A 25,247-nucleotide genomic window follows, 5' to 3' on the forward strand; every position below is an offset into this window, starting at 1 on the left:
AAACATTACTTTAATCTTCAATTTAATGCCTACAAATATATTTATAATTAGCTTAATTGTCATAAATGACGACTCTAGCTGTTTACTTACCAGGAAATTACTGTTTCATATGATTTTAATTAGAAATAATCCGGAAAAAAATGGATTATTAGACATGAAAAGCAACCTTAACATGTCATTTTAGACTTTGCACTGATGTTTTATGCATCATATATATATATATATATATATATATATATATATATATTTTTTTTTTTTTTTTTAAGTCAACGTATGAACACTTCGTCCAATATAGAGAAATATGTCTGAAATCAAATGGAAACTTTTAAATATGAAACTTTCCTGTTGCTTCTACGCTCTGTGAAAAAGGGAAATCCAAATCTACAAAATGACTTATTTTCTTGAATTTACTTATTGTATAATCACAGATTTTCATGCATTCATTTTAATGGATTGATCTTTTAAATGTCAGGAAGTGAAAAAATACCCAGGAGATTTCTGTAAATGGCTGTTTATTTTAACAGGATGTGAAAAATCTGGATTTGTTGTTTGTAATTTTCATTCATTACACGGTTGATTGGTAGTATTTAGTATACGAGTACTAATATAGTAGTATGCTAGTATACTAGTACTAATGTAGTAGTATACGAGTATACTTATACAAATATAGTAGTATACTAGTACTAATATACGTAGTAGTATGTGAGTATACTAGTACTAATATAGTAGTATACTAACCCTAAACTAGTACTATTTCTGTCAAACGTGTTAAGTTCATTTTTTTAACCTACGCTGGTGCTTAACAAACCTTTGAGTGAATGGATGTGGGCTGCACTCACTCACTCACTCTCACTCATTCACTGAGTGCTGTAAACAAAGCTGTTTGTGCTTCTCTTTTGTTTCCACTTGTCACGTTCTGTTCATGTTAGTGGGAGTTTTTAAAAAACAAAAAACAACTGACGTCTGTGTGTCGTCCTCCTTCAGCAGAAAACAAAAATAATCCAGAGCACACTCAGTACAGAGTAGAATAGATAAAGAAAGAAATAAAGACATATTGCTGATGGTGGCTTCTCTCTCTCTGAACCTCCGCATTACAACAAAAAGATGAGACACTTTCAGTGTCCAGCCACAGTGCGTTGCCATGGACACGATTCAAGGCGACACTTAGTCGATATGTTAACTGGTTAAAGAAGAAAGAAAGAAAGAAAGAAAAAAGGCAAAAGGAGGAGAGAAGACGACAAATGTGTTCTTTGGCTGCTGGTTGTTATGTAACATGAGCTAAATGCAGATGGTGCATTCTGTGCTTTGTGCTCTGTGTGTGTGTGTGTCAAGGTGCAGTGTTGCAGTATTAACCTGCACACACACACAGTGTGAAGCCCTTCACTGTTGTTCTTCAGTCAACAATTTATACTTATAGACTTATACTTATACAGAACTTTATACTTTTATTATCATCTGTTCACAGACAATGAGTTTAGAATTTAACATAAAACATCAATCTATCCAACTATCGATCATCCAACCATCCGACTATCTGTCACCCATCCATCTGTCCATCCAACTATCTATCATCCATCCCACTATCCAACTCACTATTAATCCATCCCACACATACTGGGTATCCATCCACCACTTATCTATCATCTATCCATCCAACCATCTCTTCACTACATGACTCTTTCCTGTTAAAGGCCCTCAGATAATCTGCGTGACAGTGTCATCGCTCGTTTGCCTGTGACATATTCAACCTCTCTCTCTCCCGTCACCCTGCACTGAATCCACTCTGCTGTTATTAATTGAACAGCGTGTTAGTGGGCGGAAGAACCAGGCAGAGAGGTGCTAAAGGTCGAGAGGTCAGCCTCGTTACAACAGAGCGTGTTAACCAGGTGTCAAAGAACCTTCTAAACCATAGATGGCAGTGACTGATGAATCTGAGGGTGGTATCACAGATGTTTAACCTACTTAAGCCCTACGATGTATAAATCAGGACAAATGCGCACAAACATACTTTTTTGGAAATAATATCATTGTCTGTATAACATTGTTTCCTCACCTCTGATTGGGTCCGATGGGTGGATGCGGGGGAACCCCGGAGACGGACTTCCTCGCGCCCCGGCTGTCCCTCTCCGCGTCGCCCCTGCCGCCGGGCTCCCCTCCATCCCTGGGCACGGAGCTGGCCCGCTTGGAGCCGCGGTGGCGCTCAGAGTGGTCCTCGCTGCGGCTGCGGCGCACGCGGCCCTGCGGCTCGCTGATGCTCTTGCTGCGGCACAGGCGGTTGATGACGTTCTGGTTTACGGCCACGTCGAAGCGCTGCCGGTGTTTCTTGGGGATGAAGATTCTGGCAAACATAGCGGCATGGGGGGGGGGGGGGGGGGGGTGGGTGAGAAGTTTTTGAGAAGAGTTAGTAAAAAAAGATTTATATCAAAGATCGCCCTCGATCCATTCTGAGGGGAAGGAATCTCAGATCCAGAATAATCTCCACAAAACAAGTCCACGGGGATTTAAATCAACAGGCTTCCTCCTTCAACTCTCAGATTATAAAAGAAGCTGCTAAAGGACGGATGATGGGTCTTTTCTGATGTTCCCCGTCGAGAAGAAAACAAGGACGAAAGAAAAGAGGCTGAATCTTTGCTTCACTTGCTGGAGTCTCACTGCTGTGGGGTGAAGCTGCCACAGCCAGAATACAGAGAAGAAAAAAAGGTGTAGGAGTGAGTGAGTGAGCGAGCGAGCGAGCGAGCGAGCGAGCATGGGATTTCTCCTCTCTCTCTCTACATCTACAGAACCACACTCTCCCTCTCTCTCCCACACATCCGTCCACGCCTCACCTCCTGTGTCATGCCGGAATCATCCTCTCACTGGCCACGGACCTCGCTGCAATAATCAAACCTGCAGGTGGGCGGGACTTCACTGGATTAATAACAATAATGATAATTCTCGTGTCATCAGACGTCGGTAATGATGGACAGATGACGTCACTTTCATTCAAACATATGGAGAACTAAACAAACACACAAGGCTGACAAGGCAACACATTTTCATTCATGTGAGCAGAATTGCTGCCAAGAGACAAGCCGACAAACACACACACACACACACACCAGTGGAGAAAATTCATCCATTCATTCATTCATTGTAACGCTGTAATCGATTACTTTCGATTGAAAAAGTCCATAAAATGTCAGAAAATGTTGATCAGTCTTTCCCAAAACATTGAAATAATGTTCTCAAATGTCTTGTTGAGTGACTGAAATATTCTAATCAAGTAAAAAGTACCACTATTTTAATAACTTTCATTTTACTTAAGTACAAGTAAAAGTACTGGTCTAAAAATAAAGCAGAGTTAAAAAAGAAAAAAAAAAAAGTACCTTGTTTAAAATGTACATTAACAAGGTTGGGGTTCTTTCTTGGGGACACACACTGATAAAATAATTGTGTTTAATTAAAGGCCAAACCTGTACAAGTTAAAAGTGCTGACAAAATAAATAATGGAAACAGAATGTATCAGTCAAAATGGGTTAAAGGTCACAAATGCTTCAACTTTCTCCTTCATTAGCACTTTGCACAACCATTTTTTAAAATGTATTTATTTAATTTCAGGCCAACATTATTTTACTCAGTTTTACAACACTTTTAAAATGACTTTAAAAAGTACAATCACACAAAAAACCTGCTCAATTACAGCAACGCGAGTAAAATCTGCCTCAAACTGATAAAGTAATGGAATAATCCAGGAAGTGTCTCAACCCTAATTCATCCTATTCGACCACTTTATCCTCCACATGAGGGCTGTGGGGGCGGGGAGTTGGAAGTCAATCCCACATCACACAGAAACCCAACAATTATTCACTCACTCACACCAACAGTTAATGTAAGTGTCCAGTGAACCGTGACGTGTTTGTGGACTGTGAGAGGCAACTGGAGAAAACCCACACACACGCACAACACGCACACACACACACACACACACACACGGCGAGAGAACATGCAAACACACAGGAACACAGCAAGGATGTGAACTTGCAATCTTCTTGCTGTTAGCCACAATATTAGTGCTGTAAACTCTAATTTACTTTAAAAACACCTTCATGTTTCACTTCTGTGTGTCAAAAAACACTAAATCTGAATAATGACGACGACACAGTGACAAAATGAAGACAAAAGGGTCAGATTTTTGAGGGAAAAATTCAAGAATTTAAGGTAATAGACGATTGTAATTAAAAGAGATCTTAAAACGCACACACATTATTCACGATTACGCAACAGCCTGACATTTCAGCAAATGCAGCGCATATCACACCTGCATGGTACATGTGAAGGTTACAGCCTGCAGCCATGGAAAAAACCTTCTTTATTACCTGCAGCCAGACACATTATGTGTTGTTCCACAGAATTTTCATCCAAATGTTTGTACCAACGCTTGTAAAGAAGCTGAAACTAAAAGAATAGGTTTTTATTTTGAAAATTAAGCTCGTTTTAGCACATTTTTCCAACTCAATGGGTTTTAATGGGAGTTTGTTTTAATCCCACAAACATAAACTGTACATTCTAAGGCATGAAGACGGCGATGAACGTGAACATTCACAGCTTTAACGCCCACGCAGCATAAACACACAGCACGTCACATATGTTACCACCGTTTTACAAACCAAGTATATTTTTAAGAAGTTTAACTTTTGGGCAGCAGCTGATGTACGGAGGGGAATCAGAGGAGAACTGCTGTCATATCACAGAGCGACGGGAAGATCCCACCGAGAGCCCGAGCTGGAACCACAGGTTTGTGGCTTTTTTTGATTCCCTCCCACACCTCACGTCTGTTGCTCTGACTCTGGGGTTTGATTTGTTGCAGATTACATGAATCACATGAATCACATGACGCCCGGCAGACAGACAGACAAACTGAAACCCACTCTCTGTGTGTGAGAGAAGAAAGAAACTAAAAAAAACAAGCACCAGTGGAGTAATTAGTGCGAGAAACACGCCAGTGGGGACGAGCGAGCGAGAGAAGAGCTACAGCTGCACATGTCCACCAGAAGAACCTAATTAAGCTGCATGAAAACAACTTTGACAGCTAAGTAAAGCAATTAGGACACACACACACACACTTATTGCACAGAGAGAAGGAAACCTGGCGCTCGACTGTGGCTGTGTTCATTATCCTGTGTCTGTTTAAGGCATTTTATTACATGATTATGCAGGAAATATGCGTCACCTTCACCCTCTGTGTGATGTTCTTACACACAAACACAGGATAATATAATATACACATGATGTAAAAGGTCACACTTTCTGAAAAAAATGCACGACTGATGATGCTCAGAGATGGAACAGTCTTTTTTTTTACAGGCTGTTTGAGTTTTAACCGTCATGATATTCAGGCCGTGTGGATTTATTCTGATTTCATGGCTGCAGATTGTCAAAAAAAATGTTCCATGAGTGAATTCTTCTGCCCCTTGTTTCCCCCCCAAGATAACTTCAACTTTAAAATATATACGAATTATTCAACCATTTAGGAATTACAGTAAAGGATGGGTTCAATGCAGGGGTCAAATTAACCATCACTAATAAACCATCACATGCAAAAATGAATGCGGACAAAATAAAAAAACAAGTTTTGACAAACACTGATCAACATTTTATGGAACAAACAACCAAATAATAGATCAAATAATGTGTATAATAATCGAATATGCAAATCATTAGTTGCAGTCTGAATAAATACTATTTTTAAGGATTTTGATTAAAATGACTGTTTGTTAAAACAAAGGGCAGCAAATGTTATGTTGTGTTTTTTGTCTGCTGCACATTTTATATTTGTGTCGATTGCTTGATTTTTATCAGTGTAAAGTGTCTTTAAACATTTGTAAAAGTGCTTCACAAATAAAATACATCATCATTATTATTATTTATTTGTTATTATAATTGAAAATTTAACTTGTTCAGCTATGTAAAAAAGGCACCACTAATAACCAGTCGACATAGACGGTGATAAAGATATTATGCCACTCTAGATTTTCACATTTTATCACTCAAAGGTCAGATTTGACAGAAAATAATCTTAATTTGTGATGTTGAATTTGCCAAAAGGTTAATCTGAAACAACAGTTTCAGATTATACAGTTTTTTCTAGTGACCTACAAATGGTCCACTACAATAAATACAGGAGATACAAGACTGGACATTATAGTAGATTAATCAATTGATCATTTAGACACCATTTCAAATTCATGTAACTCAAAGTGCTTCACATCATTACAGATCTGTTGAATTACAACTACTTGATTTCAGACCTAAAAAACAAGGTCAAATATATACAAACACATTTCCCCAAAAGATCTCATTTTTATGGTTCCCCCTTGTGGTGACATGAGGGAACAACACGTTTCTACTCTTAGTGGGAACTTTCCAATCAGCACCACAGCAACAACACAAGAGATGTTTGTCGTCTACTGCTCATTTTTTTACACATATGAATGAGTGAGTGATCAGTTTATAATGAGGGTTATAATACAGTTACTGGAGGTCACATGTAAACACATATCATCACTTATTGGAAAAAATGTTGAAGAAAATCATGATTTTCTAATTTAAAATTGCTTTTCATTTTGCCTTCCTCTAGCTTTACTCTTCCTATTATTATACATGCATATTTATAACCTGAAACTTATGATTGAATTTAACAATTTCTTTGTCTTTTTGTGATTTTATGAAATGTAAACACACACAATATAACATATATCGTCACTCTTATGGATTTTAAGTGTTTAAGCCTAATTTTTGGGACAATTAATGACGAAATATCATATATATGATATATATACATATATGTATACACATATATACACACACACATATATATATATACATACATACAGTATATATATATATATATATATATATATATATACACACACATATATGTGTACTGTGTATAAATAAAAACACCACATGTTGTTTATACTGCTGCTGTCACTTTTCCCTGCAGACTATGGTCAGGTTTGAATCTGCCTGCAGTCTGAGACTCTGAGCGCTGACAAACAAGCAAAGACTGCTGAGACATAAATAAATGTTCTGTAGTGATGTAGGCGTACAAGCCCACACAGCCACTCAGTCTCCTTCTCTCTGTGTTTGCTATTTGTGTTTCCCTGCTATTTGTCATCTCTTCACACCACTGCACTAATTCTGGACCAAGTCTCTCACAATTCATGTTTACAAAATGCAAATGTTTAACTGTTTATAAAAAAAAAACAAAAAACTTTCTCATCTCACAAACACACAAAAAAGAAAAGTTTCTCTCACGATCAACACTTTGGAAACAAGAGTGAGTGTCTGATTCGACCTGGTTTATAAGGAACGGGTCTATAATTATCTGAAGGTTTGTGGAGGAGGAAGTGAGCGACGAGGAGGAGGAGGGGGGGAGGGGACAGATTTCTCAAAGGAAGGAATGACAGGCAGAAAACGACAAGAGAAAAAAGAAAGAAAAGGAAAAGGAGACCTCATTTAATTTCAGGTGTCCAGATGTGGCTTGAGTGCACACGAGGTGAGTCTCGACAGCGGCTGAGTGCAACGTCTAAATCAAGGAGGAGGTGATGTAACAATGTGTGTGTCACGTTTTTTTCTTACAACACAGAAGAAAAAACACGTCAAAAGCACGTGTTATAGGTTGTGGTCGTGAAAAAAGGTCAAACACATGTACATACAGTATGCTAGATAGGTAGACTGATTCATAAGTTCCTAAGTATGACGCATTACTTGGTCACTTACTACAAATTCCACAGTTTTGTTCTCAGACACTTGATAAATGTTTTGGATGGCACGATATAATTTTTCATGTCCGATATTGATACTGATACCGTATCTACCGATACCACAAACTCGAGTATCTACAGATACCACAAGCTGGAGTATCTACCGATACCACAAACTCAAGTATCTACCGATATCAAACACGGCTATCTACCGATATCACAAACTCGACTATCTACCAATACCACAAACTCAAGTATCTACAGATATCAAACGCGACTATCTACCAATATCACAAACTCTTGTATCTACCAATACCAATACCAATACCACAAACTCCAGTACTGATACAGATATCACACTCGACAATCTACTGATAACGATATCACTAACTTGGACCAATATCAGACCAATACGAATACTGAGCTGATCTCTAATGCTAAAATCACTAAAACCTCATCATCACAAGTTTTTCTCAGTTTTTTGATGACCTGTTTTATGAATTTAATATTTAGCTTATATATTATTTTTATTGAATGAATGAATATATATAATATATATTTCCTTTTTTTGTCCTAGTTTAAAAACAAGACAACAAAGAAATCCAACAAAAAAAACCTGTTAATTTACATTTTCTTAATTTCAATGATATTACCTAATTGTTTTGCTTTTTAAGTCTTTTCTGAAACTTAATATAGAGCTAACAAAATTTAAGCTTGTTCCAAAGTTCGACATTTAGAAGGAGACTGTATATAAATGTACTGCAGTGCAGACATGAAACACTTGTTATCATTAAACAGAAACAAGGAATACTCAACAATACAATACGTGTGAGATCATGGTCGTTACAGTGAGGGAAAATAAATGATTAATGAATTAAATGGGAAAACAGAGCAACAGAGAACAAAGGGAATTTTAAAATGTGTTACATAACATACAGTAAGCAGAGACTCAGTCTGTACTATACGCGTGTATTTAAGTCATATAAATGCCTAAATCACTTTATAATTTGTTGATATTGATGATAATAATGGTGCTAAAACTCAGATCTATGAGTGTGTTCCCACAAACTCTTCAGAGAATCTTCAGAGCACAGATTTGGCTCCTGGTCTGAAGAAAAAATGTCCACTGAGATTTAATTCAACCATCTGGACAAAATCGGAATGGATTTGGTCAAATTAGTGGCTCCCAGCTCCTAATCTGGCAACACGAAGCCACCAGTTTATCAACTAAAGACATATTTTTAGAGAAACTGCACAACATTTGAAGATAAAAGCAGAAAATAAGTCATTTGCGATAGCTTGGTTTTTTAACTCCACTAAAGAGGTTCTTCCTATCTACAGTTTTTGATGATAAATCTCAAAAAGTCCCAAAAAAAATTAAATCCCAATCCTTTAAAATGGGGAAAAAAATTTAAGAAATCTGTCAAAACTCATTGCATTTGAACAAAAGTTTCTCAGTAAATCCTAACCCTAATCCCGTATGTTGGTCCGTCTTCTTACGGTCTACAGTTTTTGACGAATCAATATAATTTTCTACATGAATTTGTCTATAAATCTCAAAACAATTATCCAAATATCTGGTGATTCATTTAGAAAGTTGACGACTTAATCAAACCTGATATTTAAAGCTTCCATTTTAGGGTAAAGTACTCATGAAAACGTTCACAGGGTGAACAAACCATTGAGTTACTAACACACAGTGACTCCAGTGTTGCTGTTGTTGTTGATGATGGTGTTTAATCTTAACTGCAGGAGTCGGCAGCTGCAGCCAAGCTGCTGAGAAAAAGCAACAACACTATTGGACATGAAACCTTTGTTGCAACAGCAGTGTAGTGGAGATCAGGACGAGCTGGTGACTGCGGTAACAACAGTGATCAGTGCACAATTCAGCCATTAAAGCCATCAGACAGCAAATGATGTCAAAGAGGGCATCTAATTTAAAACAGAAAAGACATGTGATATCAGTCTCTTTGGCTATTTACAGACTGATTAGACCACAGAGAGATGACGTTTAAAAAAAAAAAAAAGGGATATTTGTCATTCTGGAGTCATGAAGCTCAGGTTTGCACAGCTAAGACAGAACGTTAAAGCCTAACCCTAACTAACGATTATATTCTCGATTACTGGGTAATCACTTGGTCCATAAAATGTCAGAAAATGTTAATTGTTGTTGCTCAAACCCGGAAATGATGATGATGATGATGTCCTGAAATGTCTTGTTTTGTCCACAATAGGGACGGGACGATACCGCTTTTCTGTGTCCGATACCGATGTCACAAACTGGTGTATATCTACCGATACTAATACTATTCCGATACAGTGATTTTAGACCATTTATGAACGCATGAAGCCGTTAACGACACATTTTTGCTGAGTTGTAATTCTCCAACTATGTAACAAATGTTCTTCTCCCAAAATAGAAGGAATAAAGAGCAAAAAACAGGACTCAGCTCAAATGCTTTTGCTGAGTTTATATTTTTACAGTCTGTAAATAGTGAAGTATGTGATATAAGGGATAGGATATGACATTTCCATCTGTCCAATATCTGATTCAGTGATTTTGACCAGTATCAGACTGATCCACACACAAAAAATGATTCTTTGTCACGTGGAGCAAAGAAACCAGGAAATATTCACATTTAAGAAGCTGAAAAATCAGAGAAACTTGTTTTAATTCTTTAAAAAAACACTCAAACCAATGACCGTTTCGGACCTAACCCAAACTTTAACCAAACCACAATTCAAATCTTAGCCCAAGAACTTAACTAGTGCTCTTAGAAATGAGGTTCTGCCTGTCATTGGGACCACGCGTTGGTCCCTTTGACAATTAATAGTAGACTTTATGCCAGAAAAACGTCCCTAAAGGAGGTAACAAATACAAAAACGCAGACACACTATGTCTAAGTGTGGTCACCACAAACGTCATAAACACACTATTAAGAGGTCACTAGATTTAAAGAATTATACATTTAAAGTTCTTTTACAGTAATTTGCTTCACAATTATCTTAGAAATAAATCTGAAAACAGATTCAATCTGAGGCAAAAACTGCAGCATCTGAATCTGACTATTATTAATAACAATATTCACTCATCTCTGGTGACACTTGATAAACCACTGCAGATGCTGACAAACAACATTTTCACAGAGCCTTTAATCTGATAATAAATGATATATACTCACCCAAGACAATTCATGGTTTTAGCTGCTGTCACCCATTGCTCAAAAACAAATCAAAAAAAAAAATCTATACCACAATAATCTATAGAGCTAGTGGTGAGAAGAGTAGACACACCTACTGCTGCTGCTGTACCCCTTAACTGAGGAGGAATAAAAGATATGGTGGGACCTTGTTGCAGCCGACGCAGCCTTTACCAAGTGTCAGGGGGAAAAGTGTCCACACACTGAATAATAGCCACACAATAACAAAAGGAAAATCTATATCAGGACTAAAGCATAAAAACCTCCACACAGATACGAGAGGAGAGTTGTGAGGAAAGAGGAGGGGGTTTAAAACAACACAGAGATGCTCCGCTGTTATCATTGGTGCCCAAGTGTTTGAATTATTCATGAGCAAATTAAGGCAGGAAAGAAAAAACAATCCTGCGGGCGGTGGAAACGACGCAGCCGGTTCAGTGCTGCTGGAGAACCTTCTGACGCGATATTAATATCATCACAGAGGTGTGGAGTAGTAGTAGTAAAAAGATGAGAAGGTTTCACTGGCTCAAGACAAGTGGAGAAAAGTGTCGAGGGGATTTAGAGAAAGGCTCGGTTTTTGGCAGGTGAGATCTGGCCGCGTGAGTTGGACTGTGGATGCATTTAATTAGTTTTCATAAAGTGAGGACACAAATAAATGTGTGGATCATCATCACACACGACGACAATGCTGTGAATTCAGTTTAAAGCTGCCAGCACCAACACGGTTTAAATGCCAATGATGTCAAGTACTTTTTGGTATAAAGAAGGGTATAACTGAGTGTCGTCTGCATAAAGAAATATAAAGATAACTGTGTTTAGGAGATGGTACATGGTGGTACAATGGCAAGCACTGATGCCTCATGGGGAAAAAGGGTCACAGATTCAGATCTCAGTTCAACCAAGAGCACTTCTGTGCGTTTGTGAGGAAAGTCTGGTTTGTTTTGTGGGAGGTGTGAATGTGCAACCCAACTCTGGTCCACCTAAAAACATAGCCTGCCTCGGTTCGCTTCAAGTGAACCAAACCGAGAAAGCCTGAATACAACACAGGGCATTGTGGGTAAACATGACCAACATGTTAGCACGTGTTGAACATTAGCCTTGAGATATGGCTCGTGGTCAGACGTGGAGTGAGAACGAGGTAAATGCTCCGATAGAATCTGCTAGTAAGCGTTAACCTTCAGATGAGCGAGTTTTCTTAATGCAGCGCCGCCCTCAGGCGAGGAGGGGAACACGTTACTCAAAAGGTTTGGTTCGTTTCACTAAAGTGTGAAAGTGAGAAAGCAAACAGACCGGCTGAACGTTGCAACCCCCAATCGTACCGAGTCTGGCAGAGACTATTAGGTGTGAAAATAACCTAAGAGTTTAGTTTCTAAGTTTTTATTCATTGAAAATCCTGTATATAATTACACTGCAGTGCAGATATAAAAATGCAGACCATTAGTGTTGTTCGATAAGTGCTTACTGAAGTTATAAGTTGGCGTCAGTATTGGCCACAGAAAAATCCATACGCAATCACACAATCATTGCAAAAACTCTTTGCAAATAATCTAACATTTATGCCCATTCCTGTTCCGTACATACTCCGTACAGCGCAGGCTCTTACCTGATGCTGGAGAGAAGCTGTCGATGCTCCTCAGTGGTGAGAATCTCCGGCACGACGGAGGCCAACCACTCCACCTTCTTCTCTGCCGCGTACTGCTTCAGCACGGCGAAGAGTTTCTCCTTCACGTCGGGTTCGTCCCCCAAGATCTGGTCGACCTGACGGAGATTGAACTGTGGTGTCAGACGCTGGGAGGGGGTTTGAGGACGTGACATAAAATCCCATATTTTCTGGTTGTTAACTGTTAAGTATGTTTAGTTCGGCCAGAGAGTTTAAAACACTGAAGTATACTGAAGTATTTTAGTATAACGTTAAATATGTTTACTGTAAATTAAGGCTGTGAATCTTCACTGGTCTCACAAATCGATTAAATTCAGTTTCCAGGCTCAATTTCTCTATATTAATGCTCCTTTTTCATCCACCAGTACAACTAATCAGAGAAAAACAAACCTGAAAGATGACTTTAAGTATGCATCTACAAAATAATTTGAAAAGTGTGTGAAATAAACACATAATCACAGACATTTTGAGGTTTGTTTTGGACACATAATGAGAAAAATAAGGTTTTCTGGGCCTCAGTTGTGTATAAACGTTCAAATTTACCTTCTTGTTGAACTCCAGAGCTTTGTGTTTCCGGTCCAGCCTCGTCCCCTCTCCTCCCATCTGACTGTCCTCGATGCTGCTGCTGCGTTTCTGCCTGGCACCGAGGCAAAGCACGCCCAGGCGCAGCGTGCGGCCCTGCGAGGCCTTGATCAGCGCCGCCGCTGTCTCGTGCTGCCGGACGGGGATGCCGTTCACCTCCATCACGCAATCGCCGGCCCTCAGGCCTGCGCGGCCCGCGGGGGAGCAGGGCGAACAGTCCTCCACCAGCAGAGGGCAGTCTCCCACGATGGTGAAGCCAAAACGACCGTCTGGACCTGGAATGATGTCCATCTGTAACACAAGAAAAAAGAAAACAACGTTTTTAAAGGTTGTTTAATCCAGCGTTTCCTCAAACCTGGTCCTCGTGACCCCAGTGTCCTGCATGTTTCAGATGTTTCCCCTGCTCCAACAACACCTGAGCCAACGATCCTTTCATTTGAATCAGGTGTGTTGGAGCAGGGAAACATCTAATACATGCAAGGCAGTGCATCCAGAGGACCGGGATTAAAGAAACACTGGATTATAATCCCCTTTGGAATCTACAGTTTAAAACCACCATCTTGTACGTTCACGTCCATCAGTAACTACACAATCATTCCTAGTAAATCAAATTTTTAAAGTTTTTAAAGCTGATCCAGAAACTGGATCATTCCCTCCACACACACCTGCAGGACCTGGACTGGATTACACAACTGACTGGACTTTTGATTGACACTTGATTCATATTTTGTATTTCTGAACTGAATTTTTATTCATATTTTTTCGTCTCTTAAATTCAAACGGAACTGTGAACTAAAAACTAACCTAATTAATCTAATCTAATCTAGGTTTTCAAGTGGACTAATAAAGATTTAATTTAAACGAAGCAGCTGGTTTTTGACCAGAGGACACAGATACACTGATTTTCTATCATAATTATTATAATTTCAATTCTGAACACTAAAGCTGCAACTAATGGTTATTTTCTAAATAAACTAATTTGTTGATTATTTCCACGACTAATCAAGCACAAAAATGTCCTAAAATGTTCCAAAACATTAAAATGATCTCCACAAACCTAAATTATTCAGTTTTGATGATTTCTTTGTTATATGGAGCAAACCCCCCCCATGAAATATTCACATTTAATACACTTAGCACTCAGAAAACTTGTTTTAATGACTAAAAAAAAACACTTAAACCAATGAATCGATTATCAAAATAATTGGTGATTCATTTAGTAATCGATTAATCGTTGCAGCCCTACACTGAACTGTGAAGATTTGCATCAGCAAATAACACTGGTTTACACCAAATAAAATAAAATAAAATAAAATAAAAGTAGCTCAAACACAGCCACAGTCCAGGTTAATGCGATACCTGCTGGATGCGGGACACCACTCCGATGCTGGGCGGGATGTTCTTCTGCGTCTGAGCGATGGCGACAACAGCCTGCGGCCCCAGCGTCGAGACATTATGGCCCTCGATCTCCAGCACCTGGTCGCCGGCCTGCAGCCCCGCCAGGTGAGCGCTGCTGCCCTCCTCCACCGACAGGATGTAGCTGGGTCCATTCCCGCCCAGCTGGAAGCCGAAATCCTCAGGCCAGCCCTGATTGGACGTCGGCATGCTGAGGACTTTTGAGGGGAAAGGAAGAGAAGATGAGGAGAAGGTGAGACGTGAAGATTGGAATGAGAGGGGGGAGGACATACTCACCCACTGTGGCCAATACATTCAAGTCTACCAGCATTATAACAAACACACTTCGATCAGAGGAGACGATGTTCTGCTCCGTCTCGTTCCTCCTCGTACAAAGAAAGTGTGACACGCTCGGCGCTCGACCTGACCTGGTTCAAACTCCACAGCAGCCAATCAAACGAAGACATCGTCACAGAGATTGTGAGATTGTGACCTTAATTAGCTCGAGAGACAAAAGTTTCCCCTCCCCTGGTACATGCAAGCCTCACCTTTTCAACCGTAACCATAAACTGGTAAGAGATGAAAAGTTGAGCAGCAAAATGTTATTTTTAGAGCAGAATATTAAAATGTGAAGGACTGAAATTCCGAAAAATGTTGGATTTTGCTCAGCCTCCAGACTTCAGCTACAGGATAACGATGTGCAGTGGAATTTGGACAAACCTGGAAACAGACTTACAGAAATCTTTAGACGGACACCGCGAGCCTCGCTTGCTCTGCCGGAAAGAATATCTGCCCTTTTTGTTCTGCAGAAACTTCTTCATCTTCCCCTGGTAGCAGGTGACCTTCGTCAGGTGACTCTCTATCGCCTTCCAAATATAATCTTAACAACAACCCTCAACAAGAAAACCCAAAACAAGTCAAAGCCCCATTCTTCTTCCCCCGCGCGTGTGAAAAACCTCCTCGTGACTTAAAAAAAAAAGGGTGAGTGTGCATGAAAAGCCGGTGCAGCTTCTGAGGCAGAGTCGAGGAGTTAGTCCTGCGTCTCACTCCTGATTCATCCTGGGGGCCGGCAGCACAGTGGTAATCAGAAAAGTGGGACGCGTGCACCCGCGCACCTCGGCTCCTTAATAATTCTCTCTCCAAAAAAGGCTATTGTGAGGCCTCGTTTTTCTATAAATACACCAACGTGTCTCTCTTTTCCCTCCCTCTCTCTTCCCTCCTCTCTCTCGGCTAGGTGGCTCTCCGAGGGACCGCTGCTGGCCCAGAATCACTCTGCGACGATGCGAGGAAGCCTGATGAGTACTAAGTGGAGCGTCTGGAATTCTGTGTGTCTCTGTGTGTGTGTGTGTGTGTGTGTGTGTGTGTGCACACTCAAACGTTCAGTCCTTTGAGAAGGGGACAGGAGGAGCAATTTAAGACCTCTGCCTGTGTAGGATTAGTAGGATTATAAGCTGAATCTTCAGATCTCCTCCACCCCCCTGATGAACACATACACTCATGATAGTGGAAGCACAGAGGCAATGTGTCCACCTGAAACACTGTAAGGTCAAGATTAGGGGCTGCAAGGAATGGTTATTTTCATATTTTTCTTGGTAAATCGAGCACTTGTTTGGTCCAAAAAATGACGGAAAATGTGTTGATTGTTGTTTCCAAAACCTCGGAATGTTGTCATTACACCAAAATGAATCGGTTTTAATGATTTCTTTGTGATATGGAGCAAAGAAACCAAAAAATATTCACATTTAAGAAGCTGAAAAGCTTGTTTTTATGACCTAAAAAAGCACTCAAAACCATCATCAAAAATGTTAATGATGAATTTTAGTAAGCCAGCTCAGGTGATACTTTGCGTGACGTCGCCAAATTTAACAATACAACAACTGCAGTCATTAGTCACTCGTTTGTGTGTGTCACGTGTAAAACGAAGTCACTACAGTTTCATGCAGCCGTGCAGCGATGACTCCGCCCACATTGAGTAGGTACTATTTTGCAGTGGAAAACCAACCTAAACCGTGCCGTGGCGAGGCGAAGTGATCTAGGACCATAGTGGAAAAGGGGCTTAATGAAGCTCATGTAAGACTTTACATGGGTGAAAATGAATGCAACTGTGGATTAAAATGAATGTTTTAAAAGCTTACTGAAGCAATACCGTAAGTCATAATCAAGGATAAAGGTGGTCTGATTAAAAGTTTGTGTGACTTTTGTGTGAAAAAAAAAAGAGTGTTCGAGCTGTTTATAATTGATTATATCGACTTTCAAATGATCCCGGTGTCATTGGTTTATTTGTAGAACAACTGCAGTGGAAAACTGGTGCAGTCACTCCGTCACTTTCAGCACATTCACCCTCTGTGTGTGTGTGTGTGTGTGTAATTATTTCATGTAATTGGTGGATGGTGCATTTGGAAAAAATTGTCTCATCGCACAAACAGCTCTAATTATGTGCTAAATCAACAGTACATGACATGATAATTAATGAAATAATTAATTAGTTGGATAAAAACTGACAAGCATCTCACAGTTTTGTAAGTAAAAATAAGAGTTTAATAGTTCTAGTCTATCATGCACAAACGTGAAGCATGTCTTTGTTATTTACAATCCACTATTTACTGATATTTTAAAAGACTAAAAGAAAGATTTATTAACCTAATCATGGAGCTGTTACACCCCCATACATTAAAATAACAATAATTTGAAAAAAATAAGAGGCTTTCTGAACAATAGTAAGATAATTAAGACAAAAGAAAAAGCTAATTTTGTTCTTCAGATTCTTTGCTATGCAGTTACAGAAGCTTTTATTGCCATCTAATTTCCATCCACACTAATTCATTAATTTGAATTAACCGCTTTTATATAAATATCTAACTGCAACTCTTTGTCATTTATGTCAATTAAGAAACTAATTAATACAGTACGTGCTGCCAAAATAATAGAAGATATTTTCAAGATGTTATTATTGGGGCTGCAACTAATTCAATTATTTTCATAAATGATTAATCTGTTATTTTTAGTTCGGTCAATAAAACATCAGAAAATGTTGGAAAAGATGATGTTTTAAAATGTCTTTGTTTTGCCCACAACAGGAAAAGTACCCAGATTGAATGATTTCTCTATTACACGGAGCAAAAAAACTGAATATATACACATTTAAGAAGCCAAAATAGTTAACAATTCATTCAATAATCCAATAATGAATAAATCGTTGCAGCCCTAGTTATTCTGTAACTAAACATTATTGACACGTCACCTCTGACACACTGAAAAATAAATTAGAAGTAGGGGGGGTTTGTTGGGTGCTGCAGAGAAAGTATTGGGAGTTAAGGGTGTGAACTGTCATTAGAAGCAAAGCACACACACACACACACAGTAAAGAAAAAGGCAGTCTGCTCCAAACTGAATAATTAAAACACAAACGGCTTCAATGTGCAAACACAAACTGTTCACTTCAAACAAACTCTCGTCTTACACCTAAAGACGCCATCTCACGTGTGACAAGACGGCAGCATGGGGAGCTGCTGCAGCCTGTATTTGTCCTAAAATACCTGAATTATACTAAAAATATCACAGAATAATTTTGCCTTTAAAAGGCAAAACGTACTCGCTTATGGTGTGAAAAGCATTAAATACACTTGTTAAACATCAAACTGTCACTGCAAATGCATTAAAAATTAGGACAAAAAGCCTGTTGATTACAGGAGACATCAACAAAACCCTGGTGCAGCCACACACACACACACACACACACACATACAATATAGCTTACCTTTTTAAACAGCATCCATAGATGTGAACAACACACACAGAGCGCCCGAGTGTTGCTGCCTCCTGTGCGGCACTGTGAGCTGTAATACGAGTGCTGGGCCGTGTCCGCAACCAGATCCATCAGGTGTCCTGTGATGCCTCGCTGCATTGTGACGATCGCCGGACGACTGTAACAGAGGGGGAAACAACAACAACAACAACACTCAGAGAGCACAGACGTCCAACAAGGATTATACACACGTGTGTCACCTGTGTTTTCCTGAAATATTCTACATTTTGAACCACTGGATCCAGAAGATTTTATGGATGTGTATAGAACTTACCCTGCTTTACAACTGAACTTGTTAATGGGACTTTGCATGTTAAATTTAATCCGTAATCTGATGGTAGAGAATTGACACAATTGAAGAGTTTTGACAGAGATATTATTTTTATAGGGCGATAGGGATTTCTAGAAAATTTGGTAATTGTTTTGTGAAATCATTAGTGGGTCGATTCTTACCAAGATTTAATGGGAACATACTTGGGTGATAACCTACCCATCACAAAAAATGCTTCAAGGAAGGAAAAAGAGTAGGACAAACTCCTTTGGAGAGATAACAACTTTGAATTTGCAATTTATGTAAACACTAGAGTCAAAATGGTGTAGTTTGGAGACACACCTAGAGGGGAAAATTGCTTTTCCTATTCCAATCATTGAAATATACAGTTTAATATGTTTTTAAAGTGTTGTATTATTATTTTATTTGCGTGGGTCTTTTTTTTTAATCAGATATTCTACTCCATTTTGTTTGCTAGGAATGTAAATGTAAAAAAAAAAAGACTTGTTTAGGTAATTAATCAATAGCAAAACTATAATAGTCATGTAAAATGTGAAATATTTCATGGTTCCAGCTTCTTAGTTTAACAGTAGAAGTACTAGTATATTTGGTATTTTAGTGTATACACACGAGTACACTTCAACACATTAGCATAATATGGAATTATTTAATATCTAACAGTCTAAAACGGAGTTAGTAATTTCTCTAGTTTAGTGTTTTTAATTTGACTACTTTGATTTTGCTTACAAATTACATTCAAAACCTCCACCATATTTTTCTAAATATAAAATAATACCAATTTATAAACGTACAACATAACCCACGATTGTGCATTTGAAATGGTTTAATGTCAAAGTATATGCTCAATGGAGGAATAAAACAAACTGTTTAATTGGCAGCTCAGTCTATTTATTGGTTGTTCTTTTTTAAGATGAACAAATATTAAAATGTACTTTATAAATAAAGATACAGAGACAGACAATGTGTTAATACTAATTAATAATATTAATTGAACAAGTTTCACATTACCGTGCCCATGATAGCTTCCAGTTAGCTTTAACTTCCAGTTAGCTTTTAGCTGCTAAGTCAGCTAGTAGCTTGGATTGAGCGTTTAGCATTAGCCTGGGCGTGGATGTTGTTAGCTATTAGCTTTGTTAGCTTTCCGCTAGCAGGTTACCTACTAGCTTGGGCGTTAGCTACGTCGATGCTAAGGAAACGACAGTGTTTACAGAACACGAGCGTGGGCTGAAAGTGAAACTGGGGGGCACGGGGGGGAAACCAAACCAACCGGGGATTAAACCTTTTAAAAATGCAGTGTAAAGCCGTGGGAAAATGAATTATTTCCCGGCTTTTTGAGAATCATGTGTGCATGTTCGCTAGCAGAAGGCAGGGAGTGTAGCGTAGCATGTTAACGTCACGTCTCTTAGGTTGGTTTCAGAAGAGCGCGCCGCGCCTTATTTTGTCTACAAAATTGAATCTGTGTGGATAAAATGGACATTAAACTCCACATTCACACCCCCACCGCGTATGTTTGAGATTTCCTCCCTGTTTGCGGTGAGTTTTGGGGCACAGTCACCTGTTGTTTGAGTGACAAACATGGATTTCCTCACTCTGTTTGCGGTTTACGTGCTGCTGGTGCTGTCGTGTATCGTCCTCGTCTGTAAATATTCAGGCCAACAACAAACTCCATTTAACATTCTCCTCAACTTCACCATAAAGGTAGGATAAATAACACAGAGCAGTTTAAACTCGTTTATATTACAAGCTAACACTAGATGGCGCCATTGCAGCCCTAATAAGATTGAGGTGCACACTATTGGGAATTGAACTCACTACTGTTCTTGGGTTTTTACAGGTTTTTTCTCCAATTACCCCAAAATGGCTGCAGACTTTGTCACAGAGGAGTTTACACAGACTGTTCCATCAGAGGTTTGTAGTCAAAACCTTTACATTTATTATGTTCAACTATGTACTTAAATCTGAAAACTTGAAGCTAGTGCATGACTCCAGGTTCATTTGTCCCTTAAATATCAAAGACAAATTGCATTATTAAGTCCAATTTTATTAACTTAGAAACACTTATCTTCTGAATGTAATGATTTCCATTGAGTCTCACTTTTCTTGGGTCCTTAAACAAAAATGCAGAATGTTCCCAAACTTTATTTAACATTTATGAGTATATGTTTTAAATAACATGCATTAATGAAGTTGTAATTAATTTACCACTTCAAAATGATATCAGGGGTTACAGATATGGCTGTAAATATGCACAAATTTGCTCTTGTCTCAAATATTTATATTGAGATTTGGGTCACAATAGTTTACTGTCTTGGTTCTGACATAGAAAAGTTGTACTTTTAATGTTTGTGTTTTATCTTTTTGTATCTGCTCACTGATTTTTTTGATTTTGTAAATTGACTCCATTTTCCTGCACATGTAAAATAGCTAACATTATTATAAATGCTATTCTGAGGCAAAAACACTCACTTTTCATCAAAACAAGAAAAAAAGGAAACTTATTTCCACACACTTTTGTGTTTTGCAGTAAAACATATGCATGTATTAGCCGTGTGAGTTGTTTTGGTGGAAAGAATCTGTTTGGAGAAGAGAGAACATGATCTGCTCTCATAATCTATTTGATTAGGTCTTTAGATCAGGGGAAAACAAACATTTAATTTAATTTAATTTAATTTAATTTAATTTAATTCAATCATTTCCCACCTGTGTCGTGTTCTCGTCACTGCAGGAGCAACACGTTCATCTATCTGCACATCCTCCTAGAGGGCGCCGTGTACGCAGAGTTCACGTACGAGGTGTTCGGCTTCTGCAGGGAGATGGACACGACTCTGACCAGTCTGTCTGTGCCTTACATCCTGCTGATCATCAAGACCTTCTTCTTCTACCTCTGCGTCAGGAGAGACCCAGGTTCGCTTTAATATTCATTCACACTTACATAAAAGAGTAAGGAGATATCAAATATACATGTAAATACAAACAGCTATACAAGAAGGAAGAAAACATTACAATATCAGAGAAAGTTTTACCGTTAAATGTAAAAATGTAAGGGGAACACACCTCAGCTATACAAGAAATAAGGGTTAAGAACTAATTAGGCTGATAATATTAGAATTTAACTGATTAAACCAATTAACAGCTGTGCAGTTTTCATGTTGAATTGATTATATACTTTAAAAAAACATACTTAGGAGAGTTTATTGGCAGAAATTAAATATACTTACTCATGTTTTACACCCTGGACCTTTTTATCAAGCTGAAATAACTGAATCTACCCAGTTAATAAAAAATGAAAATATTGATCAATTGATTACATAAATAGTTGTTGATTAGTAACTGAATAATCAATGTAGTCCTTTTGCTTTTATTTACTTTATAAACAACTAGTTTATTCATAGTTTTGTAGCCTCATTTGACCTGTGTCACATGGAGAGTCAATCAGTGAGGTGTTTGTTGTGGACAGGATAATTACTCACCTCTCTCTCTTTTTTGCTGCCTCACTGTTTTCCAGGCACGGTGACTAAGAGGAAAGTGTCCGTGCAGGTGCTCATGTACCCGTACGACAGGAGACTGTTTCACCCGGGAGTCTCCTGTCCCACCTGTCAGCTCGTCAAACCGGCTCGCTCCAAACACTGCCGTGAGTAATTTGATATTTGTTGTCCCCGTTTCCCCTCAGGGTTCAAGAGGTCGTACACGAGCAGTTGTACTGTTGTTATTCCCGTACGGAACGGGCTTTGTTGGTATTATCCACAGAGCAGTGTTATTTGTCTCTTGTGTGAAAGGTGAAAGGGAAACATCAGGCCAACTTTTCAGAGTTTGTACGAGTGCTTGGAATCCAATGTTAGGTCAGTACTGACCGCAAACTCTCGCTGTTTTTCTGTCAGGAGTGTGTAACCGGTGCGTGCAGCGCTTCGACCACCACTGCGTCTGGGTGAACAACTGCATCGGCGCTCAGAACACGCGCTACTTCCTGCTCTACCTCTTCAGCCTGTGTGCCATGGCGGGAGACATCGCCGTGCTGACGGCGGACATGCTGCTCCACGCCGTGCTGCGCTCGGGGCTCCTGAGGGCCAGCTACATCGACGAGCGCGGCGAGCGGCAGGCGGCGGGCGCTCTGTTTGTCATACAGGTGAGACTGTGTTTTCACAAAGGGATATAGACCTTATCTGGATATTGTCAGATCTGTTTCAAGCCTCATTCGTATGTAGAAATTAATGTTGCACGTCCTCAAAAATACGACAGCGGCGAATGAGGTAAACACATGTGGACACTATCCATGATCACATGACTCTCTTATGACCAGGGCACTGGAGGACGATGGCTTTTAAAGCCTTTGCATTGGAGAGGATTACTCAAAATAATGCCACTTTCACTTCCATTTTGGCAGCTGTTTTTTTGGGGTCAGTAGCCACGCCCACTGTGGTTTGTCTCCCCGAGTGAATTCAGATTTCAGATATGGATCATTTGTGAAAGTCAATGTAAACAAGACGTCAATACCTGTGTAGTGTAAATAAAAGTACGCACAATATTGGACTCCTTGCTGATATTCGGTTCTTGAATTTGAGGAAATCTGTCCTGAAAAGTCCTTGAATTTGATGTCAACCAAGTTGCGGGAACCCTAGAAACACTAACTCTGTTTCTGTTGCAAACCGAGTGGACGCTCTTTTGTTCTCCTGTCCCTCCAGCATCTGTTCCTGACGTTCCCCCGGATCGTCTTCATGTTGGGCTTCCTGCTCTTCGTCTTCTTCCTGCTGGCGGGTTACTCCTTATTCCACTCCTACCTGGCCGTCGTTAACCAGACGTCCAACGAGTGGTACAAGAGCCGAGGCTACGTCTGTCAGCACTGCCACCCGAGGTCCACCGCAGGGGCAGCAGCAGGGGCAGTGGATCATCTCTGCAGTCCGGCAGCTCCGGATCACTCCAGACGATACTTCTACAGCCGAGGGCTTCTCAAAAACCTGGGTGAGGTTTTTTCCCCACCAGTGCCTGTTCGCAAAAAACACAAATGAACAAAAAACATGTGCCTTTTTTTGTTTATATGCTGCATTGACTGTACATTTACTGTCTGACTGGAGAAATAAAGTATTTGTTTATGATTTCTATATGGACTCTGGTGTTAATTATCTGTAATTATCTTATCATCATACAGGTGCCATTAAATAAAGGATAAATGCTCATTTCTTTCAGTAAATTGTAAAAAATAAGTCTCAGACTTCAGGACACAAGTTAAGTTTGTTTCTATTAATACACATTTCTGTAATCATGCCAGAATGTGCTAAAATGCTAATTTTCATCAACTTTTTCAGTTTATTTGGCTCTTTCACATTTAATTTTCATCACTTACAAATATAAAGATAATTTCAGATAATTCCGTTTCAGTTGAACAAAAGGAAATCATTGGCAATTGTTGTAAATAATGGTTTATAGAGTCAAGATTATTTATTGGTCACTTGAAAAGAACAGTACAAAGAAAGAAAACGATAGGTAAGAGTGGGAGCACGAGCAAAAGGAGAAGAAAAACAAGATAGAAAAGAGGAATGAGGACTGAAGAATCGAAAGATTGTGGGAAAGAAAGGAGTTGAGGAACCAGAGGAAAGTCAACAAAAAGGAGAAAAGAAACACGATGTGGAAACAAGTGAAGGAAGAAAGACAAACAAAAGAGCCAAGATGGCGCTCCACAGTGTGCGACGTCGCGGAGCTCTCCGAGTCCAGTTGTTTATTTTCTTATTTATACTTGCCTTTTCAGCTGAACCACAACCCCACTTTGGAAAGTCTGATCACCTGGCTATCCGGCTCAAACCGGTTTATAACAAAAGGCTCAAGTCAAGCCCAGTCACAGTCAGAACTATTAACACCTGGACTGATAGTGCACAAGCTAGCCTGCAGGGCTGCTTAGAGGCCACAGACTGGAGCATGTTCAAAGAGGCCACTGACGACATCCATGAATACACAACGACCGTTAGTGACTACATCAGCTGGTGCACGACCATCTGCGCACCCCCCAGGACTGTGCGTATGTTCCCCAACCAAAAACCCTGGTTTAATGGGGACGTACGGCGGAACATAAGGAAGAGGCGGGAGGCCTTCAAGTCAGGAGACCACGGGGAGTATAAGAGAGCCCGGTACGAGCTGCAGAAGTCCATCAGAGCAGCAAAGAGGGCTCACTCCCAAAAGCTTGAAGGCTACTACCTCAACCACAACACACGCAGCATGTGGCAGGGAATCCAGTCTGTCACTAACTACAGGAGGACCACAACAACCAAAGACCCCCGGGACGTCACACTCCCAGACAGCCTGAACAACTTCTATGCGAGGTTCGACAGGCTGAACACAGACTCACCCTCAAAAACCCCCTGTGACCCCACGGACACTGCCTTCCAGGTGACACACACACAGGTCCTGAAGGCTCTGAAGAAGGTGAACCCCCACAAAGCGGTGGGACCCGACGGAGTGCCTCCCAGAGTACTGAAGGCCTGTGGAGAACAACTGGCCGGTGTGTATACTGATATCTTCAACACATCACTATCTCAGGCTGTAGTCCCCCGTATCTTCAAAACCTCCACCATCATACCAGTCC

At 39.7% G+C, this 25,247-nt stretch overlaps 2 protein-coding genes across 12 annotated transcripts in view; one reads left to right on the forward strand and one right to left on the reverse strand.

Moving 5' to 3' along the window:
• The window catches only part of grid2ipb (glutamate receptor, ionotropic, delta 2 (Grid2) interacting protein, b), a 44,128-nt gene extending 22,666 nt beyond the window's left edge, over nt 1-21,462 (reverse strand). For 2 of the 11 annotated variants that reach the window (XM_058621050.1, XM_058621048.1), the window contains exons 1-5: nt 15,316-15,797; nt 14,544-14,797; nt 13,146-13,475; nt 12,546-12,700; nt 2,054-2,338 (exon numbers count right to left, since the gene is read on the reverse strand). In XM_058621050.1, the coding sequence (XP_058477033.1) occupies nt 2,054-2,338; nt 12,546-12,700; nt 13,146-13,475; nt 14,544-14,797; nt 15,316-15,400 (1,109 nt within the window). In that variant the 5' untranslated portion in view covers nt 15,401-15,797. Of the gene's footprint in view, nt 1-2,053; nt 2,368-10,927; nt 11,190-12,545; nt 12,701-13,145; nt 13,476-14,543; nt 14,798-15,315; nt 15,800-18,336; nt 18,503-19,684; nt 19,825-21,376 lie in introns of those variants that run through there. The other 9 variants (XM_058621058.1, XM_058621051.1, XM_058621057.1 and 6 more) reach the window with 7 other exon arrangements.
• Nucleotides 19,894-23,772, forward strand: zdhhc4 (zinc finger DHHC-type palmitoyltransferase 4). Its single transcript, XM_058621067.1, has 6 exons — nt 19,894-20,374; nt 20,511-20,584; nt 21,402-21,580; nt 22,182-22,307; nt 22,555-22,799; nt 23,356-23,772. The coding sequence occupies exons 1-6, from the start codon at nt 20,252-20,254 to the stop codon at nt 23,677-23,679; spliced, it is 1,071 nt and encodes a 356-aa protein (XP_058477050.1). The 5' UTR covers nt 19,894-20,251; the 3' UTR covers nt 23,680-23,772.
• Nucleotides 23,773-25,247: the final 1,475 nt, after the last annotated feature.

This window comes from Solea solea, chromosome 21 (assembly GCF_958295425.1).
Source record: "Solea solea chromosome 21, fSolSol10.1, whole genome shotgun sequence".
In the NCBI taxonomy this organism is placed as follows: Eukaryota; Metazoa; Chordata; class Actinopteri; order Pleuronectiformes; family Soleidae; genus Solea; species Solea solea.

Coding starts and splice junctions, on each gene's coding strand:
- zdhhc4 (XM_058621067.1), top strand. CDS start 20,252: ATGGATTTCCTCACTCTGTTTGCGGTTTACGTGCTGCTGGTGCTGTCG. Junction 21,581..22,181: donor CTGCGTCAGGAGAGACCCAG/GTTCGCTTTAAT, acceptor ACTGTTTTCCAG/GCACGGTGACTAAGAGGAAA. Junction 22,800..23,355: donor GCGCTCTGTTTGTCATACAG/GTGAGACTGTGT, acceptor CTGTCCCTCCAG/CATCTGTTCCTGACGTTCCC.